The sequence below is a fragment of the Lactuca saligna genome, chromosome 5 (genome assembly GCF_052625555.1).
Source record: "Lactuca saligna cultivar CGN05327 chromosome 5, ASM5262555v1, whole genome shotgun sequence".
In the NCBI taxonomy this organism is placed as follows: Eukaryota; Viridiplantae; Streptophyta; class Magnoliopsida; order Asterales; family Asteraceae; genus Lactuca; species Lactuca saligna.
Window position 1 is genome coordinate 282,849,010 of NC_136421.1, and position 20,908 is coordinate 282,869,917.

At 37.1% G+C, this 20,908-nt stretch overlaps 1 protein-coding gene across 1 annotated transcript; it reads left to right on the forward strand.

Annotated features, from left to right (window-relative positions):
- Nucleotides 1–1,582, forward strand: LOC145048032 (zeatin O-glucosyltransferase-like). The gene has a single exon (XM_078996413.1). The coding sequence runs from the start codon at nucleotides 50–52 to the stop codon at nucleotides 1,439–1,441; it is 1,392 nt and encodes a 463-aa protein (XP_078852539.1). The 5' UTR covers nucleotides 1–49; the 3' UTR covers nucleotides 1,442–1,582.
- The last annotated feature ends 19,326 nt before the right edge of the window (nucleotides 1,583–20,908 follow it).

Consider the following 20,908-nt stretch of genomic DNA (forward strand, 5'->3'; position numbering starts at 1 on the left):
CAACCACAAAAACGCTTGACACAAAGTTGATTACCTTATAATAATTAACATGGAAACAAAAGAAGTGGTGGTGTTAGTGGTGCCGTTTGTAGCACAAGGTCATCTCAACCAACTCCTCCACCTGTCCCGTCTCCTTTCCTCTTATAATCTACCAATCCATATTGTCGGCACCACCACCCACAACCGCCAAGCAAAGCTTCGCATCCATGGTTGGGATCCCACCTCCGCAATTAATATCAGTTTCCATGAATTTGAGACACCCAAATTTGCATCCCCTCCTCCAGACCCTAATGCTTCTGACAAATTCCCTTCACACCTTATTCCGTCATTTCAACTGCCATCACATCTTCGTGAACCTTTTGCAAAATTATTGGCTGATATTGCTCCCACAACCAGGCGAGTTATCATCATTCATGACTATCTAATGAGCACAGTCGTTCAAGATGTCGTTTCATATGAAAACGCAGAAGCTTATGTCTTCCATTGTGCTTCGGCTTTTACGACGTTCTCGTACTTTTGGGAAGGGAAAGGAAAACCATGTTTAGACGATGATGATGAATCCTATAAGCATCTTATGAAGGTCCCTGCTTTTGAAGGTTCTTTACCAGAAGAATTTATAGAATCCATGATGAGTCACCAAGTCTGCAATACGTTTAATTCAGGCAATCTTCATGACACATGCAACGTTTTCGATAGGAAATTCATTGACTTTCTTGCGAAAGAAGAATTGTCTGGAAGTAAAAAGCAATGGGCTATGGGTCCTTTTAATCCAGTGGCCATAAGCGATAAAGAAAACCTTGGGAAACGTCACATGTCGCTAGAATGGCTTGACAAACAAGCTAAAGACTCGGTGATATATGTTTCATTTGGCACAACAACTTCATTATCCGATGATGAGATCCGAGAACTTGCTGATGGATTAGAGAATAGTCAACATAAGTTTATTTGGGTTCTACGAGATGCTGATAAAGGAGATATCTTCGATGGCGAAGTTAGGAGAGTTGAATTGCCAAAAGGGTTTGAAGAGAGTCTTGGAGAACAAGGATTGGTGGTGAGAGAATGGGCACCACAGTTAGAGATACTAGCTCACCCTGCAACAGGCGGATTTATGAGTCACTGTGGTTGGAATTCGAGTATGGAGAGCATCACCATGGGAGTTCCTATAGCTGCATGGCCAATGCATTCAGATCAACCAAGAAACGCTATACTAGTAACAGAGGTGCTAAAGACTGGCATAAGTGTAAGGGATTGGGAGCATCGTGGTGAGTTAGTAACATCTTCAACTATTGAAACAAGTATTCGGAAATTGATGGCTTCTGATGAGGGAGATGCGATGAGAAAGAGAGCTGCTAAACTTGGTGATGATGTTAGGCGCTCGGTAGAAAAAGGTGGAGTAACACACATGGAGATAGATTCATTTATTTCTCATATTACTAGATAGGATTTGTGTCTCCATTAAAAGAAAAACTTTGTTACTTTGTGTATTCTCGAGATATTGTAAGAAAACAAGAGAATCGATCCATAAATTTCTTATGAAAGAGGTTGCACTAAATCAATGAAGCGGGTTCAATATAAGTAGTTATATTTTATCATATTAATTTGAATTTATTATTCTGTTAATATAAAGAAAATAAGAGTTAGTGTTGGAAAATAACCCCTTAATATAACCATTAAACTATTTTAAATGTTTTTATCAATCGGGTACATTTATATTATTTACCATAACATTTTCCATAAATACATAACAAGTTCTTAAACTAAAACTTAAGTATATATAATATGATGGATGATGGATATGACATTTTGTCTATAACTTATAGACTAAATTAATGTGATTCTATAATTTATCCACGAGGTGTAATTGATAAATTAAAAAATAATTATGAGAGATCCTTATGAGGGGAATATCAATTGATTCGTCTCATCTTAATATAAATTCTTTCTCTTTATACAAACACGATAATCAGATATGTGTTATCCATCCATTAGGTTAATCAATAAGACACCATTACAGAAAGTAAGAAAGAATTGTGAAATTGTCATCTTCAAAATCAAGGAAATATCATCTTCTCCAAGTAAGTATTCTTCATAAATATTGTTCGTTTTAAATCTTTCGTCGTCCTGTATAACTAGTGACCTATGAAATTTATACAAATACTTTTCCACCAAATTATGTATATTAAAATCTAACTCTAAATTTGGATTTGTGTTTTATGAAATTTCACTCTTAATGCTCATCCCCCATTTGAATAGAATAAACAAAAAAACATTCAAAATTGGTTTATTATGATTACTCTAATGCAACTTAGTCATGATTGAAATTGGAGGCGTAAAATCTGCACACTTTTGAGGCCTTAGACTTTTCGACCAAAATGCTTTTAATTTTTTTTTTTTTTTTTTTTTTTTTTTTTTTTTTTAAATTTAATTTACCAAACAGATGTAGTTTTAAAACTATTTATCAAATATGTGTAGTATCAAAATATTATAGTTTTCTAAAACTCATTTTTATTCTATTTTTACTGTTTTTTTTTAATTTTTTTTTTGACATTTTTTTATAACTTTTTTGCTATTAATTTTTATCATTTTTTACATGCACCATTTTTAGTTTTTATTATGTCTCATTACATTGTCAAAATAATTTTTTGAGTTTAAATAAATGGCTACTTTGCTTATTCATTCAACATAAGTAATTTTGGCATGATACTTCTTTTGTTGGTGATTTGTATCATCAATGTGTTTTTAAGTGTAATGAAGTAACTTGTTGACCAAAATCAATTTTGATGAATATTATACAAGTAAGGAAGGTGTACAGTGCATACTTGTTTAAGTTTATTCAAGATTCAAAGTAGATTGTCATTTAGGGGCTTCGAAGCCCCTGAACGAACAGGGATCTCGGGGCAGCTCCCATGTGAGCGAGGTCTAAGGGGTGGCAACCCCTAATGGGGTCCAAGGGGGAAGAGCCCTTGGTTGGGGTTGAGGAAGAGAGCTGAATTCTTGAAAATAAACCTGGTTTTGACTTTGTTTTGACCCTTATAGAAAGAACCCGAATTAGTAATAGTTTTCAGAAATAAAATTGTTTTAATGATAGTTTTTCAGACATAAAACTGTCTTGTGACAGTTTTCTGATGAGAAAGGTACTTAACCATTTTTTGTTTATACATTTGGTACTCATAAAATTTATACATCTTATTCTTTGTTTTGTTCTCTTATCATTCAGACTCTTATCCGTTTGAAGATTGGGAGTACCACCCAAATACTTCAATCTGAAAGTGAATACACAATCCTGATACTTTTCAAGTGCTTTTACCCCCAAATTTCTAATATCTTTTTTTGTCCTATATATGATTTTTCTATAGGTTCATACATACCTTCTCTTGTTTCAACATTCTTTCATATACCGATGATGTTTGCATTTTTTTTCTCCTTATAGTATCTAATGCATTTCATTTGTTATTCAAGTTGGGCCTTATTGCAACAATTAAGGTATGCTATTGCTATCCATGACAATATATAACCAACTATATTCAAAAAGGATTGAACCATGTGCCCAAAGTTACAGACTAACCCTATAACCTATGTATCAACTTAAAACCACAATGAAAGTTGTTCGTAGCATACATTTTAACTATTATAACCGGCTCATAATTCTTAATTCATACTTTCTATGATTAAATAGATGTATATATGATAGACGCTCTATTTTAATACGTAAATGTTCTATTAAAAATTACAACTCGTTCATACAAACTCTATTTTTGACGTTCTTTATATCAACGCATTGGTATTTACGAGTACTACAACTTTTAGTTAGATTCCGTTATCTAATTCTCATTCTATCTCAGATTTACAAAATTATATCGAATTTATCGCGCTCGAAGAGTAGGGACCAAGTTTCGTCCATATCTTTAACATATGAGCTCTACTCTCGATGTTCTTTATATCCAAACGTTGATATTTATGAGTACTACAACTTTCATTTAGACTCTATCAACTAATTCTCGTTCTATCTTGAATTTACAAATCTGTATCGAATTTGCTGCGCTTGAAGAGTATGGACTAAGTTTCGTCCATATCTTCCGCATATGAGCTCCGTTTTCGACTGTCTTTTTATCGTTGAGCTCCTATTAATGAGATCTTAAATTATCGTTTAGACTATTTTGGTTAAAAATTGACCGATCTAAAATTCGAATTTCGGACTGTGTACTGTTATGTTAAATCTTAGAAAAATCATAACTTCCTCATACGAAGTCAGATTTGGACATTCTTTTTTATGCACACTCTCGGTTTAGCATATACTATGACTTTCATTTAGATCTCTAAGGCTAGAAAGCATTTTATCATAAATTCACTTTTTACGATTCCCGGTGTCGTACTGGTTTTGTCGTAAAAGTTCGACGGGTCATAACTTATTTGTTAAAACTCAGATTTCAAAGTTCTTTATATGTACAGAACTCTTGTGACATATACTATAACTTGGTCAATATTATTTATTCTAAATAATCTTATATCAAAAAGTTATTTTTGATGCTTATTATTTCTAAATTGACCAACCCGAATCTACGGGTGTTACAATTATCTCCCCCTTAGGATGATTACGTCTCGAAATTATCAACGAAATAGGTCTTGTATAATGACTCCATATGTTATGTTTTCATCCTAGGTAATAACCATACCTCCTATGTTCCTTTGAATGAGTATCTAACTCTTGGATTTCTGGACTGCAGGCGGTGCTCGATCTTGCACCCGCTCTCTATCTCACGTTGGACTTTCAATTATGACCTTCAAGTCACAATCTTGATCCCTATTGGAGACGTCTGCTCCTTTGGAAACAATCTTTACTTTGATAACCGTAACAAACCGATGATACATGTTCTAATGACATCTCGTTGTATGATGCAACACTTAGACTCAAGTCTTTTAGAGTCAAATTCCAAAATGGAATATACCTTACTTCATGTTCTAATGTGATATAATCACACTCTAGCATGTAGCTCTTCTTGGTACAAGCTTCTAACCTTAACAACGGTTGTGATACTTCTATTGATCGCTTCGATTATCTTTCACTTCAATCTTCTGATTTAAGTCTGAAGCTACATTGATCTTGGTTCTTTGAACCACGTAACATACTTATCTTAGTCGGACTCGATTAGATATGACCACTAGGGTCTGATCAAGAATCATCTTCTTCGTCATTACCGAAACGAGGGTAACGACAGACATGAACAAAACACAATCAATTACTAATTCCTTGGTGACCTTGTGACTTTCCCTGATCCAAGTGCGAGTCATGTGCTTTCGGTAGTATAGGCCTCTACTACCTTTCATACATACTCATACTCGTCCCAAATATTGTCTCGCAGTGCTCCAAGTCATTATCACAAAAACTATTTTAACACATACAAATGTGTCCAAACAATCATATAATTTTCCCTAGATTCTACTAGGACTTCTTCCATGTGTATCTTCAATCATCAATTCTATTTTAACTCGGTTGGTGATGGAAATGTTAGACAATGGGATAACTTCATGGATTACACCAAAAATCTTTCTTTCTGCTAATCGAAAGTGTACTTCTCCCGTACTAGATGTATTATTTTTTAGATGCATTCTAAAGGCAAGATATCGCTCTTACTATATCTTATGATAGGTATCATTCACTATCATAAGCCTTCTCATTTCCTCAATTTATTTAGTTCACTACAAGTCTTCACTATGACATTTTGCACACCAAAGCATTCGTTCGCTGTATCGAGACGAGATCATAGATAGAGGAAGGTTTAGATGCGTATTCCTCCTTATTACTACGAAGAATTACATGACGGTTCTAATATTTTAATTAAACGTTTAAAAATTTGAACACATAAAGTTTCCAGATCAGGTCGACAACATACCATAGATCCAATCAAATGATAGCATCATAAAGCATCGCAAATCATTTAACACATAAAATCAATTTAGGCATCTTCCCTAAATGAGCTAGTGTCGTGTCTATTTAGGTGTACTTCCTAAAATATATTAGACACAGTTCTCACGATCATCACTTAGCATTCTAAGTTTAAGTCTAGAAATAAATCTTTATTCCTAGTTCGCTTAAAATAATCCTATGATACCAACTGTGACATCCCCATTTTCACGGCCAGAAAAGACGATTTGTTTATGCTTTATTTTGAAAATAAGAATAGCCTTTTAAAGAAAAGTTTTGCGGAATTTGTTCCCAGAAAAACATGATAAATACGTTATCAGGCATTTCTGAAGAAATGTATTTTATTCATTTTTTAAACAGTGGTATGTCATCGTCAATACAGAAACATAAGCATAAACATAACTTAAATTCATTATCACTAGTAATTTACATCTCCTTAATCTCTCAGTGTAATGTAACTTCATATCGACACCTGTGATACAAATAAACTGAGTGGGCCAGGTTGGGAAACCTGGTGAGTATATAGGGTTTTCAACCCACAATAATATAATTATTATGTTTAATAATCAAACAATTAACCTAATTACCCATCCCTAATATCTTCTTTATTGTTAAGGGTCTACCCTAAGAATCATTTATCCTACATTCATTCAATCTGAAGTAAATTGCTTCAAGGGTTTATACGATAAGCACTAAGTCCATAGCTGTCAATGCTCATTCATAAAGCACTAATTCGATAGCTGTTAAAGTTCATTCATCGGGTACTAAATCCATAGCTACCATTGTTTATCTAATATGTACTAAGTCCATAGCTACCAATGTTTATCTAACATGTAATAAGTCCATAGCTACCAACGTTTATCCAATAAACACTAAGTCCATAGCTGCCGATGTTATTTGTTAGGCATTAAGTCTATAGCTACCAATATTCCCTCATATCATCTTTCATCTCTCATCAGTCATCTACCCATGTTTTTTTTTTTTTTGAAACAACAAATCTAACCTACTCCTAAACTACACCTTAAATCCACCTATGTCCACGACGGGACTTGAACCCTCAACCTCAAGTAGGGAGGGCAACACCGGATACCGCTGGGCTACAAGCCCTTTGGTATCTACCCATGTTTTACCCAACATATTCATAGATATAAAATACATATACAGTTTAAATTATTTAAAATATGTATAAAATCGTTCATCCAGCATAGATATCAAGTATACAGGTTATATGCACACAAAACGAGTAATTTATATAAAATACTTCATATCCATATGTAAGATGAAAGTAAATATGCACTCACAACATGTAATTTATATTAAATAATTCATATCTATGTATAAGATGAAAGTAACCATGCACTCACTAGTTAAAGTGATGATTCCTAACTCAGGCAGCGCTTCGATTTTAACAATTCTATTTTCCTTCGACGAATCCTAACATTGTTATCGCTAAGTTTTAGTCTAATCTTTATTGCGACTAATTATTAGTCTAGATTTGTACGTTGGGCGTACGCCTCGTACGCTGGGCATACTAAGTGGAACAAATGGGATGTGTCATGGTCTCGGACCCGAGACACTCGAGTCAAGGAGTAAGGCGACGTGGCCCAATTCAACCCATGAATCATGAGTACGCTGGGCGTACTCCTATTTCTCAAACTTCAAAAATTCGTATCTTTTGCATACGAGCTCCATTTTTGACGTTCTTTATATCCACGTGTAGGTGAGACTATGCTCTACAACTTTCATTTAGACTCCATCGGCTAATTTTGAATTTATTTTTATTAGAATATTTTAGTAGGACAGGACAGGAAAACTCCGTTAGAAATTCATAACTTCTTTATCTGACGTCCGTTTTCATCTGTCTTTCTTCCGTTGCACTACAATCGATGAGATCTTCAATTCTTGTTTAGATTGTTTCGGTTATAAATCACTCGATCTCAAATCCGAACTTCGGGTTGCATACTGCTAAGCTGAAACTTAGAAAAATCATAACTTCCTCATACGAATTCAGATTTGGATGTTCTATTTATGCACGCTCTCGGTTTAACGAACTCTACGACTTTCTTTAGATCACTAAGGCTAAATATCTCTCTATAGTAAATTCACTATTTATGTCACGCAATGTCGTACCGGTTCTTTCGCAAAACTTCGACATGTCATAACTTCTTCGTTATAACTTGGATTTCGACATTCTTTATATATTCGGAAACCTTGTCACGACCACTACGTCTTCATGTATCGATATCGGTTTCATCTAACATTTTATTTTCACGCTTATTTTTATTCTTAATTCAATTAAGCCACACAATTAAGCATAAAACACATAATACTAAAATAATACATTCTTATTATTTCAAAATGAGTTACAAATGTTAACCTAGACAATTAAATCATCATTAATGTGACATCCCCAAAATCTCGGCCAGAAAAGACCGATTTTCATTTATGCTTTTAAAATAATTTCAGAGTAAATCCATTTGATTTGAAAGAATTGCGGAATTTGTTCCCAAAAACAAAACATGATAAAACAATGTTTACCAAAGCATTTCATAAAAGAAATGTATTTTTCATTATATAATCAAAACTCGGGGTGTCATGTTCCGATATAGACCAATAAGCATAAACGATAACATTACAAGTCATTCAAAAAATATATACATATACAGACTTCTAAGCAAAACAACTTGATGGTTCATCCATCTTACGCCCTTGCGCCACTTCCTGTAATACAAATAAAACTGAGTGGGTCAGGCTTGGGAGCCTGGTGAGCATATAGGGTTTTCAACCCACAATAAATAATTAAATTAATTATTATCAACCAACAATAACCCAGTTACCCATTCCCATTATTCTCACTTTACGTCCCTAAAATAACTAACACAAGGGACCTAATCTAAGAATATTTTCATCGGGGTGACAACACATGCTGCGGGGGTTCCTCAGCAATATAAGTCAAATAAGGCAACCATGAGGAGGATGGAATACAGCGAATGAACACCCAAGTTCATTAACACCTACAGGTTATGAGCCTGCTAGCGTTCCACTGGACTGTCTAGAAAATTCCGTGGTCATCATCTAAATTCCGCTAGATGACTGGATCAAAACAACAACGAGGCCTCTCATCTGTTTTTGATCAATACATTTTCCATATAACAGATGAGGCACACACACATAACACGTATTTCATATAGAAATAATCAGATCTGTAAGATAGAAGAAAGTGAATATACATTCACACACATAACAACAAAATATACACATAACACGTATCTCGTATAAAATACTTCATAATTATAGGTTAGGAGAAAGTAACAACGCACTCACACGTATAAACAACAATATACTTAATACACTCAAACCATATTTGTATTATTATTGCGTTTATGAAAGGTAGTATACACTCACTTGATCAGAAGATGATCGGACAGTACTACGGCTTGCAAAAGTAGTAATCCGCAGCAGATCTGGAAGATCTCTACAAAAATCGAACTTCTCGCGGGCAGAGCTTCGGCTCGGAAACCGCACTTCTCGGGATCTTCGGGATCTCGGGACTTGCTTCAGGACTCGGGAATATTACCAGGGCTTCGGGGTACTTCTGGCATGCAAATCGATGCAAAACGGGAGAGAGAAGAGAGAAAATAGCAACCGTAAATGGCTGGCCCTTCAAATCTATTTATAGGGCAATTTTGGCCCTTGCCACGTCGTGGCAACCTTTTTCCACGTCGTGGGCTTGGTCGTCACTGCATGCGTCATCCCAAGTTGCATCTGGGGGCCTCCCGGAGGTGTCAGGACACTTGCCACGTCGTGGTCTCTGACAGTTTTGGGGTTTCGCGCCCCGAACTTCAGAAATTCATAACTTTCGCATACGAACTCTGTTTTCAACGTTCTTTATATCGCCGCGAAGGTGAGATCATGATCTACAACTCTCGTTTAGACTCCATTGGCTAATTTTGACTTTATTTTTAATATATTATAAGTATATTACTTATATATTATTTTTAGTAGGCCGGGACAGGAAAACTCCGTTCGAAATTCATAACTCCTTCATCTGAACTCCGATTCCGTCCGTCTTTCCGTCGTTGCACTAATATCGATGAGATCTTCGATTCTCATTTAGATCACTAAGGATAGATATCTATCTACCTTAAATTCACTATTTACATCGCGCTGGGTCGCGCTGGGTCGTGTCGGTTCTGTCGCGAAACTTCGACAGGTCATAACTTCTTCGTTATAACTCGGATTTCGGCATTCTTTATATCTTCGGAAACCTTGTTTCAACTACTACAACATTATCTAAAGATATCGAGTTTATTTTACACTTAAATTTTGACTCTTATTTTTATTCTTAATTAATCAAACCACATAATTAAGCAATTAAGCACAAAACATATAATACTCAAATAATACACTTCTATTATTTCAAAACGGGTTACAAAGGTTAACCTAGACCATTACATTGATAAAAATGGCTAGCCCAGAAACACAGGCGTTACAATTCTCCCCACCTTAGAATGATTCCGTCCCCGAAATCACACCTCAACAAACAAATGCGGATAGCGACCCATCATGTCACTCTCCGTCTCCCAGGTGAGATTCAGCCCATTCGTGTGTTTCCATCGGACAAGCACTAACTCGACCATCTTGCGTCGCAACTTCTTAGTCTTTCGGTCAACAATTGCCTCTGGTTCTTTAATCAACCTTTTGTTCTCATCAATTCTCAACTCCGAAAGTGGAATCATGTCGGGAACTTCCCCCGTGAACTTCCGTAAATAACACACATGAAAAGTGTTATGAATTCCATTCAGTTCTTCTGGTAGTTCGAGCTTGTAAGCTTGTTTCCTAATCCTCTGAAGAACTTTAAACGGTCCAATAAACCTTGGACTCAACTTTCCCCTTTTACCAAATCTTATAAGTCCCTTCCACGATGAGACTTTAAGCAAAACCGAATCCCCAACTTCAAAAGTCATCGGTCTTCGCTTTTTGTCAGCATAGCTCTTTTGACGATCCTGAGCCGCTAACATTCTTTCCCTAATTATTTTCAACTTTTCAGCAGTTTGATGAACCATCTCCGGTCCCATAAACTGCTTTTCCCCAGCCTCAAGCCAACAAGACGGCGTACGACACTTTTGTCCATACAAAGCTTGGTAAGGTGCCATCTTAATGCTCGAGTGAAAACTATTATTATAGGAAAATTCTACCAAAGGTAAATGTTCATCCCAATTACCTAAGAATTCCAAGGTACATGCTCTCAGCATATCTTCAAGTGTTTGTATCGTTCTTTCACTCTGACCATCAGTCTGCGGATGGTAAGCTGTACTTAAACATAACTTGGTACCCATTTCCTCTTGTAGACATTTCCAAAACCTTGAGGTGAAACGACTATCACGATCCGACACGATTGTTAGCGGAACACCGTGAAGTCTCACAATTTCCTTCACATAAGAATTCGCAAGCTTTTCCATAGACCATTTCTCCCTGGCTGCTATGAAATGCGCACTCTTAGTGAATCGATCAACGACCACCCAAATCATGTCGTGACCATTCTTTGTTCTGGGTAGTTTAGTGACAAAATCCATAGCAATGTCTTCCCACTTACCCATAGGCACAGGTAAAGGTTCTAAACTCCCATACGGTTTCTGATGTTGTGTCTTGACTCTCGCACAAGTCACACACTCGGCCACATACTTTGCAACATCAAGCTTCATCGTTGGCCACCAGTAGTAGGGTTTCAGGTCCCTATACATTTTAGTGCTACCGGGATGAATCGAATACATGGTCTTGTGAGCTTCTTCCATCAGAAGATCTCTAATTCCTCCTGACTTAGGTACCCAAATACGATCTTGGAATACCTTCAGTCCATGACCATTTGTACCAAACACCAACGTTTTACCCAAATGTTCCTCCTTTCGGTCATTTTTCTCAGAAGCTTCCTCTTGAGCTTTCTTTATACTTTCCACAATGGTCGAGACAACTTCAATTCTCAACGCTCTTGGCCTTTTCCTTTCAAGATTGACTTTCCGACTGAGAGCATCAGCAACAACATTAGCCTTACCAGGATGGTAAAGTATCTCGCAGTCGTAGTCCTTGAGTAATTCCAGCCAGCGTCGTTGCCTCATATTCAATTCCTTCTGATTAAAGAGATATTGGAGACTCTTATGATCAATGAAAAGTTTGCACTTTGTGCCATAGAGGTAATGCCTCCATATTTTCAGAGCGAAAACTACCGCTGCCAACTCCAAATCATGAGTCGGGTAATTCTTTTCATGCTCCTTAAGCTGTCGAGACACATATGCTATCACCTTTTCTCTTTGGGTCAAAACACAACCCAATCCAACCCCAGACGCATCGCTATAAACAGCGAAATCTTCAACTCCATCGGGTAAAGAAAGTATCGGTGCCTCGCATAGCTTCTTCTTTAGCTTCTCGAATGCTTCTTTATGCTTCTCACTCCAACCATAAGTAGCTCCTTTGTGGGTCAAAGCTGTCAATGGAGTAGCAATCGAAGAAAAGCCTTGGATAAACCTTCGGTAATATCCGGCTAATCCTAAAAAGCTTCGGATCTCCGTGGGACTTTTCGGTTGTTTGCCCACTTCATCACAGCTTCGATCTTCGCTGGATCAACCATTATCCCTTCTTGGTTGACCACGTGACCCAAGAATTGGACTTCACGAATCCAAAAATCACATTTGGAGAACTTAGCATACAGCTTCTCCTTCTTCAAGACTTCTAACACTTCTCGCAAGTGTCTGCCATGCTCCTCCTAGCTTTTTGAGTAAATCAGAATGTCGTCTATGAACACTATCACAGATTTATCAAGGAACGGATTACAAACTCTGTTCATTAAATCCATGAATGCTGCCGGAGCATTGGTTAGTCCAAACAACATAACCAAGAACTCGTAGTGTCCATATCTAGTTCTGAACGCAGTCTTCTCTATATCCTGCTCTCTTACTTTCAGCTGATGATATCCTGACCTTAGATCGATCTTCGAGAAATAGCTCGAACCTTGCAATTGATCAAATAGGTCATCAATCCTTGGCAACGGATATCTATTCTTTATTGTTGCCTTATTCAACTCTCTGTAATCGATGCACATTCTCATACTTCCATCTTTCTTCTTCACGTATAACACCGGAGCTCCCCAGGGTGATGAACTCGGTCTAATGAAACCTTTGTCCAATAACTCCTGAAGTTGCATCATCAGCTCCTTCATCTCCGTCGGTGCTAATCGATAAGGTGCTTTTGCTATTGGCGTGGTTCCTGGTAACAAGTCAATTCTGAACTCCACTTGTCTATCAGGAGGTAATCCAGGAAGATCTTTGGGAAATACTTCCGGATAATCACACACCACTGGAATACTCCGCATCACCTTCTTCTCCTTCTTAGCATCAATCACGAATGCTAAATATGATGTACATCCCTTAGTCAAACACTTTCTGGCTTTCATTAGGGAAATGATTCCAGAATTCACTCGGCGTTTGTCCCCATACACCATAAACGATTCCTTCCCAGGCGGGTTCACTTTAACTATCTTCTTCTTGCATAAAATTTCGGCATCATTGGCGCTAAGCCAATCCATTCCCAACACGATGTCGAAACCATTAAGTTCGATAGGTAATAATTCCTCGCGGAACTTATTCCCATTCAAGTCAATTAAGATGTTTTTCATACGATGGCTAACAGGTACAGACTTTCCGCTAGCAACTTCGACTAATAAAGCATCATCTAGTCTATCAACAGGAAAAGCTAGTTTTCTACCAAATGCATGCGATATAAAGGAGTAGTTGGCTCCAGAATCAAATAAAATTTGGGCAGGAAAATTGTTAACGAGAAAGGTACCTGAAGCGACATCAGCTTCATCCTTAGTAGCTTCCAGTGTCATCTGGAATGCTCTCGCCTTCGGCTTTGGTGGAATGTTGGGCTTAGCTGTCTCCTTCTTCTTCGGATAATCTTTCAAAATGTGCCCCTCTTCATTACAACCAAAACACATCCTTTTGTTGGTCGGACATTCATTGGCAAAATGTCCAACCTTCACACACTTGTAGCAGGTTACATCCTCACTACATTTCCCAAAGTGCTTTTTCTTACACTTATCACACCACTTCGCTCCTCCTCCCTTTCCCCCACCAAACCTTTTCGAATCAGATTTCGAAAATTTGCTTTTCTTACCGGAACCAGATGTTCCCTCAAACTTCCTCTTCTCACCAACCTCAACCTTGTTGGTGGTTCTCCCCTTTATCATGTTCTCAACAGACTTGGCAGCCCAGATAGCTGCCTCTAAAGTATGTGCCTGACGTACTGGCACCTCGTACTCCCATGGGAGTCCCTTCGCATACCGGTCCACCTTCGTCAGCTCGTCTGGAACGATAAGCAAGGCAAACTCCATCTTATCGGTGAAGTTATTGGTGTATTCATCAACTGACATGCTGCCTTTCGTTAGTGTCAGAAACTTGTTCTCCAATTCCAACAGATTTTGAGCCGAGCAGAACTTGCGCTTGAACTGCACCAAGAATTCTGCCCATGACAATTACAGTGGCTCACTTGGGCTTAAAGTCCTCCCTAGAGTGTTCCACCAACGAATGGCTCCACCTCGAAATTGACGCACTGCATAGATGGTCTGCAACTTGCCTCTGCAGCCACAAGTCATGAAGGCCAATTCCATTTCTGAGATCCAATCCATAATTCCAATCGGATCCTCCTTTCCATTGAAGGTCGATGGTTTGCAAGTTAGAAAGTCCTTGTACTTGCATCCCATTCCATCATTCCTTCCATTATGGTTGTCTCGCCTAACTATCGGTGGGTTGGCTTGACCAACAGACCCACTGAAGTTTCTACCTTCCGAGTGCCCTTCATTTAATTCAGGCTCTTCCACACGAATTGACAGTTCTTCACGATTCTGTTGAAGCAACCGTCTAGTTTCATCCATCTGACGATCCAACATTGTTTGAATCATCATTTGCACACCAGCCATTGTAATTGGCTCAGGTGCTGCCGCTACAACAGGTCTTTGTTCAATCACTGGTGGTTGATTCCTGTTTTCATCAGCATTTCCAACTCCACTTCTTGTTCTCACCATTTTTGATCTACACACCGAATAAGGTGAAATTAGATCCTCATTCACGATAGATATTCAAATCATCCTTATCACTCCGGAACGTTTACATGCTAGTTCTAATATCGTAGACGTACGCTTAGAATCCTACACACATAAAGTTTCTAGATCCGGTCGGCAACAGACCATAGATCCGAACAAATAATATCATATATGGCAACATATAACATTTAGCACATAAAGCATTTTAGGCAACTTTCCCAAAATAAACTAGTGCTCGTGTCTAAAATATAACAGACACACATCTCAAAATTTCACTTAGCATTCTAAGTTTAAGTCTAGAAATCCTAAAAATTCCTAGTTCGCTTAAACTAATGCTCTGATACCAACTGTGACATCCCCAAAATCTCGGCTAGAAAAGACCGATTTTCATTTATGCTTTTAAAATAATTTCAGAGTAAATCCATTTGATTTAAAAGAATTGCGGAATTTGTTCCCAAAAACAAAACATGATAAAACAATGTTTACCAAAGCATTTCATAAAAGAAATGTATTTTTCATTATATAATCAAAACTCGGGGTGTCATGTTCCGATATAGACCAATAAGCATAAACGATAACATTACAAGTCATTCAACAAAGATATACATATACAGACTTGTAAACAAAACAACTTGATGGTTCATCCATCTTACGCCCTTGCGCCACTTCCTGTAATACAAATAAAACTGAGTGGGTCAGGCTTGGGAGCCTGGTGAGCATATAGGGTTTTCAACCCACGATAAATAATTAAATTAATTATTATCAACCAACAATAACCCAGTTACCCATTCCCGTTATTCTCACTTTACGTCCCTAAAATAACTAACACAAGGGACCTAATCTAAGAATATTTTCATCGGGGTGACAACACATGCTGCGGGGGTTCCTCAGCAATATAAGTCAAATAAGGCAACCATGAGGGGGATGGAATACAACGAATGAACACCCAAGTTCATTAACACCTACAGGTTATGAGCCTGCTAGCGTTCCACTGGACTGTCTAGAAAAGTCTGTGGTCGTCATCTAAATTCCGCTAGATGACAGGATCAAAACAACAACGAGGCCTCTCATCTGTTTATTACACACCAACTATCTACCCATGTTCTACCCAACATATTAGTAGATAAAAACATACATTTTTATACATATTTTCAAAACCTGTATAGCATTCTTGATCAATACATTTTCCATATAACAGATGAGGCACACACACATAACACGTATTTCATATAGAAATAATCAGATCTGTAAGATAGAAGAAAGTGAATATACATTCACACACATAAAAACAAAATATACACATAACACGTATCTCGTATAAAATACTTCATAATTATACGTTAGGAGAAAGTAACAACGCACTCACACGTATAAACAACAATATACTTAATACACTCAAACCATACTTGTATTATTATTGCGTTTATGAAAGGTAGTATACACTCACTTGATCAGAAGATGATCGGACAGTACTACGGCTTGCAAAAGTAGTAATCCGCAGCAGATCTGGAAGATCTCTACAAAAATCGAACTTCTCGCGGGCAGAGCTTCGGCTCGGAAACCGCACTTCTCGGGATCTTCGGGATCTCGGGACTTGCTTCAGGACTTGGGAATATTACCGGGGCTTCGGGATACTTCTGGCATGCAAATCGATGCAAAACGGGAGAGAGAAGAGAGAAAATAGCAACCCTAAATGGCTGGCCCTTCAAATCTATTTATAGGGCAATTTTGGCCCTTGCCACGTCGTGACAACCTTTTTCCACATCGTGGGCTTGGTCGTCACTGCATGCATCATCCCAAGTTGCATCTGGGGGCCTCCCGGAGGTGTCAGGACACTTGCCACGTCGTGGCACTGCTTGCCACGTCGTGGTCTCTGACAGTTTTGGGGTTTCGCGCCCCGAACTTCAGAAATTCATAACTTTCGCATACGAACTCCGTTTTTGACGTTCTTTATATCGCCGCGAAGGTAAGATCATGATCTACAACTCTCATTTAGACTCCATTGGCTAATTTTGACTTTATTTTTAATATATTATAAGTATATTACTTATATATTATTTTTAGTAGGCCGAGACAGGAAAACTCCGTTCGAAATTCATAACTCCTTCATCTGAACTCCGATTCCGTCCGTCTTTCCGTCGTTGCACTAATATCGATGAGATCTTCAATTCTCATTTAGATCACTAAGGATAGCTATCTATCTACCTTAAATTCACTATTTACATCGCGCTGGGTCGCGCTGGGTCGTGCCGGTTCTGTCGCGAAACTTCGACAGGTCATAACTTCTTCGTTATAACTCGGATTTCGGCATTCTTTATATCTTCGGAAACCTTGTTTCAACTACTACAACATTATCTAAAGATATCGAGTTTATTTTACACTTAAATTTTGACTCTTATTTTTATTCTTAATTAATGAAACCACATAATTAAGCAATTAAGCACAAAACACATAATACTCAAATAATACACTTCTATTATTTCAAAACGGGTTACAAAGGTTAACCTAGACCATTACATTGATAAAAATGGCTAGCCCAGAAACACAGGCGTTACAATTAATGCCTAGCCCAGAAACACGGGAGTTACATTTTCTGACTGGATGCATGAATACGAGGTTTAGGGATAGGTTTTGTGTCAATCTTCATACCTAGACCTAGGTGTTTCTGAATTTTTGGTGTGTTACGAGGTTTTGGAAGATTACGAGGTTTTGGATGAATACAAGGTTTTGGAGGATTACGAGGTTTTGGAGGATTACGAGGTTGGACTTGATATGGCCTTTTTTGATGATAAAATCCACAGGTAAGATTTTTCTCATTTAGCCAAACACCATACCTGGTCGGCGGTCCAGAGGGTGTGGTATGAGGTTTGTGACCAGTCCAGGAGCGAGACTTGACTGAGTTGCCCTTGGGATTTGAAAAAGTTTAGGCATTTGATTTCCTCCTAGGCTTTGTCCTTTTGACGATCTGACGTGACTTAACGGATGTGGGAGTTGGCAAAATTCCTTTCCATTTTGGATCGTCCAAGGAATAGTTTTGAAAACGATATCTTTGAGAAGATTTGACTTTCCTTTGGGATTTGTCAGAAGAGTTAGAAAAAGTTTTTACTGTACAATCCATTCGAAGGAATAGTTTTGAAAACGATATCTTTGAGAAGATTTGACTTTCCTTTGGGATTTGTCAGAAGAGTTAGAAAAAGTTTTTACTGTACAATTCATTTTGTCTAAAACCTTGATTGTAGTGCCTTTTGAAAAACGATTGGAGGAAAAAAAATTTCAAGACTTTTTTTGTTTTCAAACAGATTTATCAAGACATTGTTTTAAAACATTGGTTTGTTTGATGGTTTTGTTTTTGAAATCATTTTCATGTTTTTTTATCACGGGATCTAAGTTCCTCTTTAAAAGCCTGTTTTGCTTGAGTTTTTGGAGAACCACTGTCAGAAGTGTTCAACTACGGTTTCTTGGAAAGCTTTGATTGTTTTTGAAAACGTGGACTTAAGTTATTTGAACTAGAGGATTCAGGACGCTAAGAGCATTGACCGTATTCGAAATTCTCTATGGGTAACTCATGGAGAATGGGTTGAATGGTCACTGTGCTCTTGACTGCTGTCTGCGGTAAATAAGACTGGACTACAATAGAGGAAGTCAAAGATGGTTCCTTAGTGGGTGATGTGTGTGAAATTCATTAGTTTTAATCCTACTAACTTAGACACAAAATGAACACATGAAAGGCATTGTACCTATTGATTAGTAATATAGTTCAAGCAAGTAGGGTATCAAACACAAGGAATGGTAAACAATTAAAATAAATGCTAATATTATCTAAATAAAACAAGTAATAAAAGAAAGGGCTTTCTCTAGTCTTGCAAGACTAGAAACTTAAATACTTAACTAATACTCAACTACGCAACTAACGGCTAAGCAAACGAAAATCAACTAAATTCAATAATGGAAAAGACTTCTGTTTAGGTTATGAATCATTTATTCCTATGGTTGATTTTATAACAAGTGCATTGGATTAATTAGCATTGGCTACCAATTATGTGATTAGGTTCACGTTCATTATTACTAATCCTTAAAAAACAAATCAATTTAAACAGTGATCAAGTGATTAAACTAATAAAGTTCCTAGTTTATTTATTCAGGTTAAGTAAGACTTGTAGTAGCTAATCAAATTACTAATTTAATTAACCTCTTGTTGATGGTTCGTCACACAAGCTCACACATTAATTTACCTACTTCTAGTTAACCCTAGTTTCACGTTAGCTATTCCTAGGCATATAACAATGTTTTCACATAAATCATATGAGATTAGCAATTAAGAGATGTTCATGCAACTTAATCACTGGTTAATTAACAAAAATAGTTGTAATTAACACATAAGGTTCTTTAACAAGCTTAACAAAACAAAATCACCAAATTAAATTAATCCAATCATAAAATCAAACCATATTCATAAAATCATATATCCTAAACAGAAGTTATGAGTTTTTAGCTCATATCTACAAAAAATAACAAAGTAAAAACATAATCTAATGATTGAAACATCGTTCATGCAAAAGATTAAGATAAAAGTAATGTGTTATTGCCTTTGATCTTCTTCCAAATTGATATCTAGGTTGAAATCTCGAAAACCACAATTTTTAAGAACCCTTCTAGCCTCCAAAAATCGTCCTAAACTTTCCCCATTTGTTAGGGTTCGAATTAGAAGTGTTTCTATAAATAAATTCTGAAAACAGGGCAACTCGGCGAGTCCAGTGACCAACTCGGCGAGTTCACCACTTAAAATCCTGTGTACGGCAAGTCAGCGTCCAGAATCGCGAACTTTCTGATCAACTCGTCGAGTTGAGGCACAATTTTCGAGTCCGTTTGGAATCAACAATTTCTCAAAAGACGAAAGTCGTCCGGAATTTTGTCTAGTTTTCATAACATTTTGAATCTCGTCAATCGGAGTTACATTTCATGAAATATGGCCAAAACACTAACGAGGGGTCAAGCTGTCCAGCAACATCATTCTTTCTTCAAAATCCAAGATCCAAGCTTCCAATTGCTAAATCCGCTTCCTTTTCCATCCGAACATGTATTTGTTGCTGAAAAATGAAATTATAAACTAATTAAGCACCTTTTGTTCATTAAATGAGATAAAATCAACATAAAATATTAAGATAATGCATGAATTTCTAACTAAATACACCCATATTAGTGGGACACTTTATGGAAGGTGGTTGAGCAAACTGTTGTCCGAGACTGCAGTTAGAGGGACTGCGGTCTGAGGATAAAGGTGGACAATTCTCAAGAACTTTAGTTCCTTCCATAAGGATTTCTTCATCAACAACTAAAGAAGCCTAAGAGATGGGATAAATTGTGTCAGTGATGGGTATTTGATCATATGGATGATCTGACGTTTCAGGAAGAATTTCCTCGATGACACAATTACCACTCAGATTATGAAGTCTACTGAAGTGGGCTCTAATGTCTTTGCGAAATGTTTTGTCATTGAATTGAAAATGAAACTCTCTATATGGAGGGACGTAGGGACGGTCTTTGTTAAATTGGGGTGATGAATCCTTTGTGGTGGAGTACCCATTGGACCAATCCCAATTGTACGTATTGTCTAAGGTTCCATTATTCACAAGATTTTCAATGGCTTTGCTTTCATTAAATAATTTTTCAATTAAAAAATTCAAACGTACATTATCTTTTTGTGCTAGATCCCTTTGATTTAAAGTTATTCCTAATTGAGTTTCACATAACATTCTAGCATCCTTTTCTAACACTAAGTCTTTTTCTAACATGACAACTTTGAGTCTTTTGTCTTCTAGTCGTCCCTTTACATGAAACATTTCTTGGGACACTATGTTCTTCTCATCTAAGGCCTTGTTATAGTATGAAAG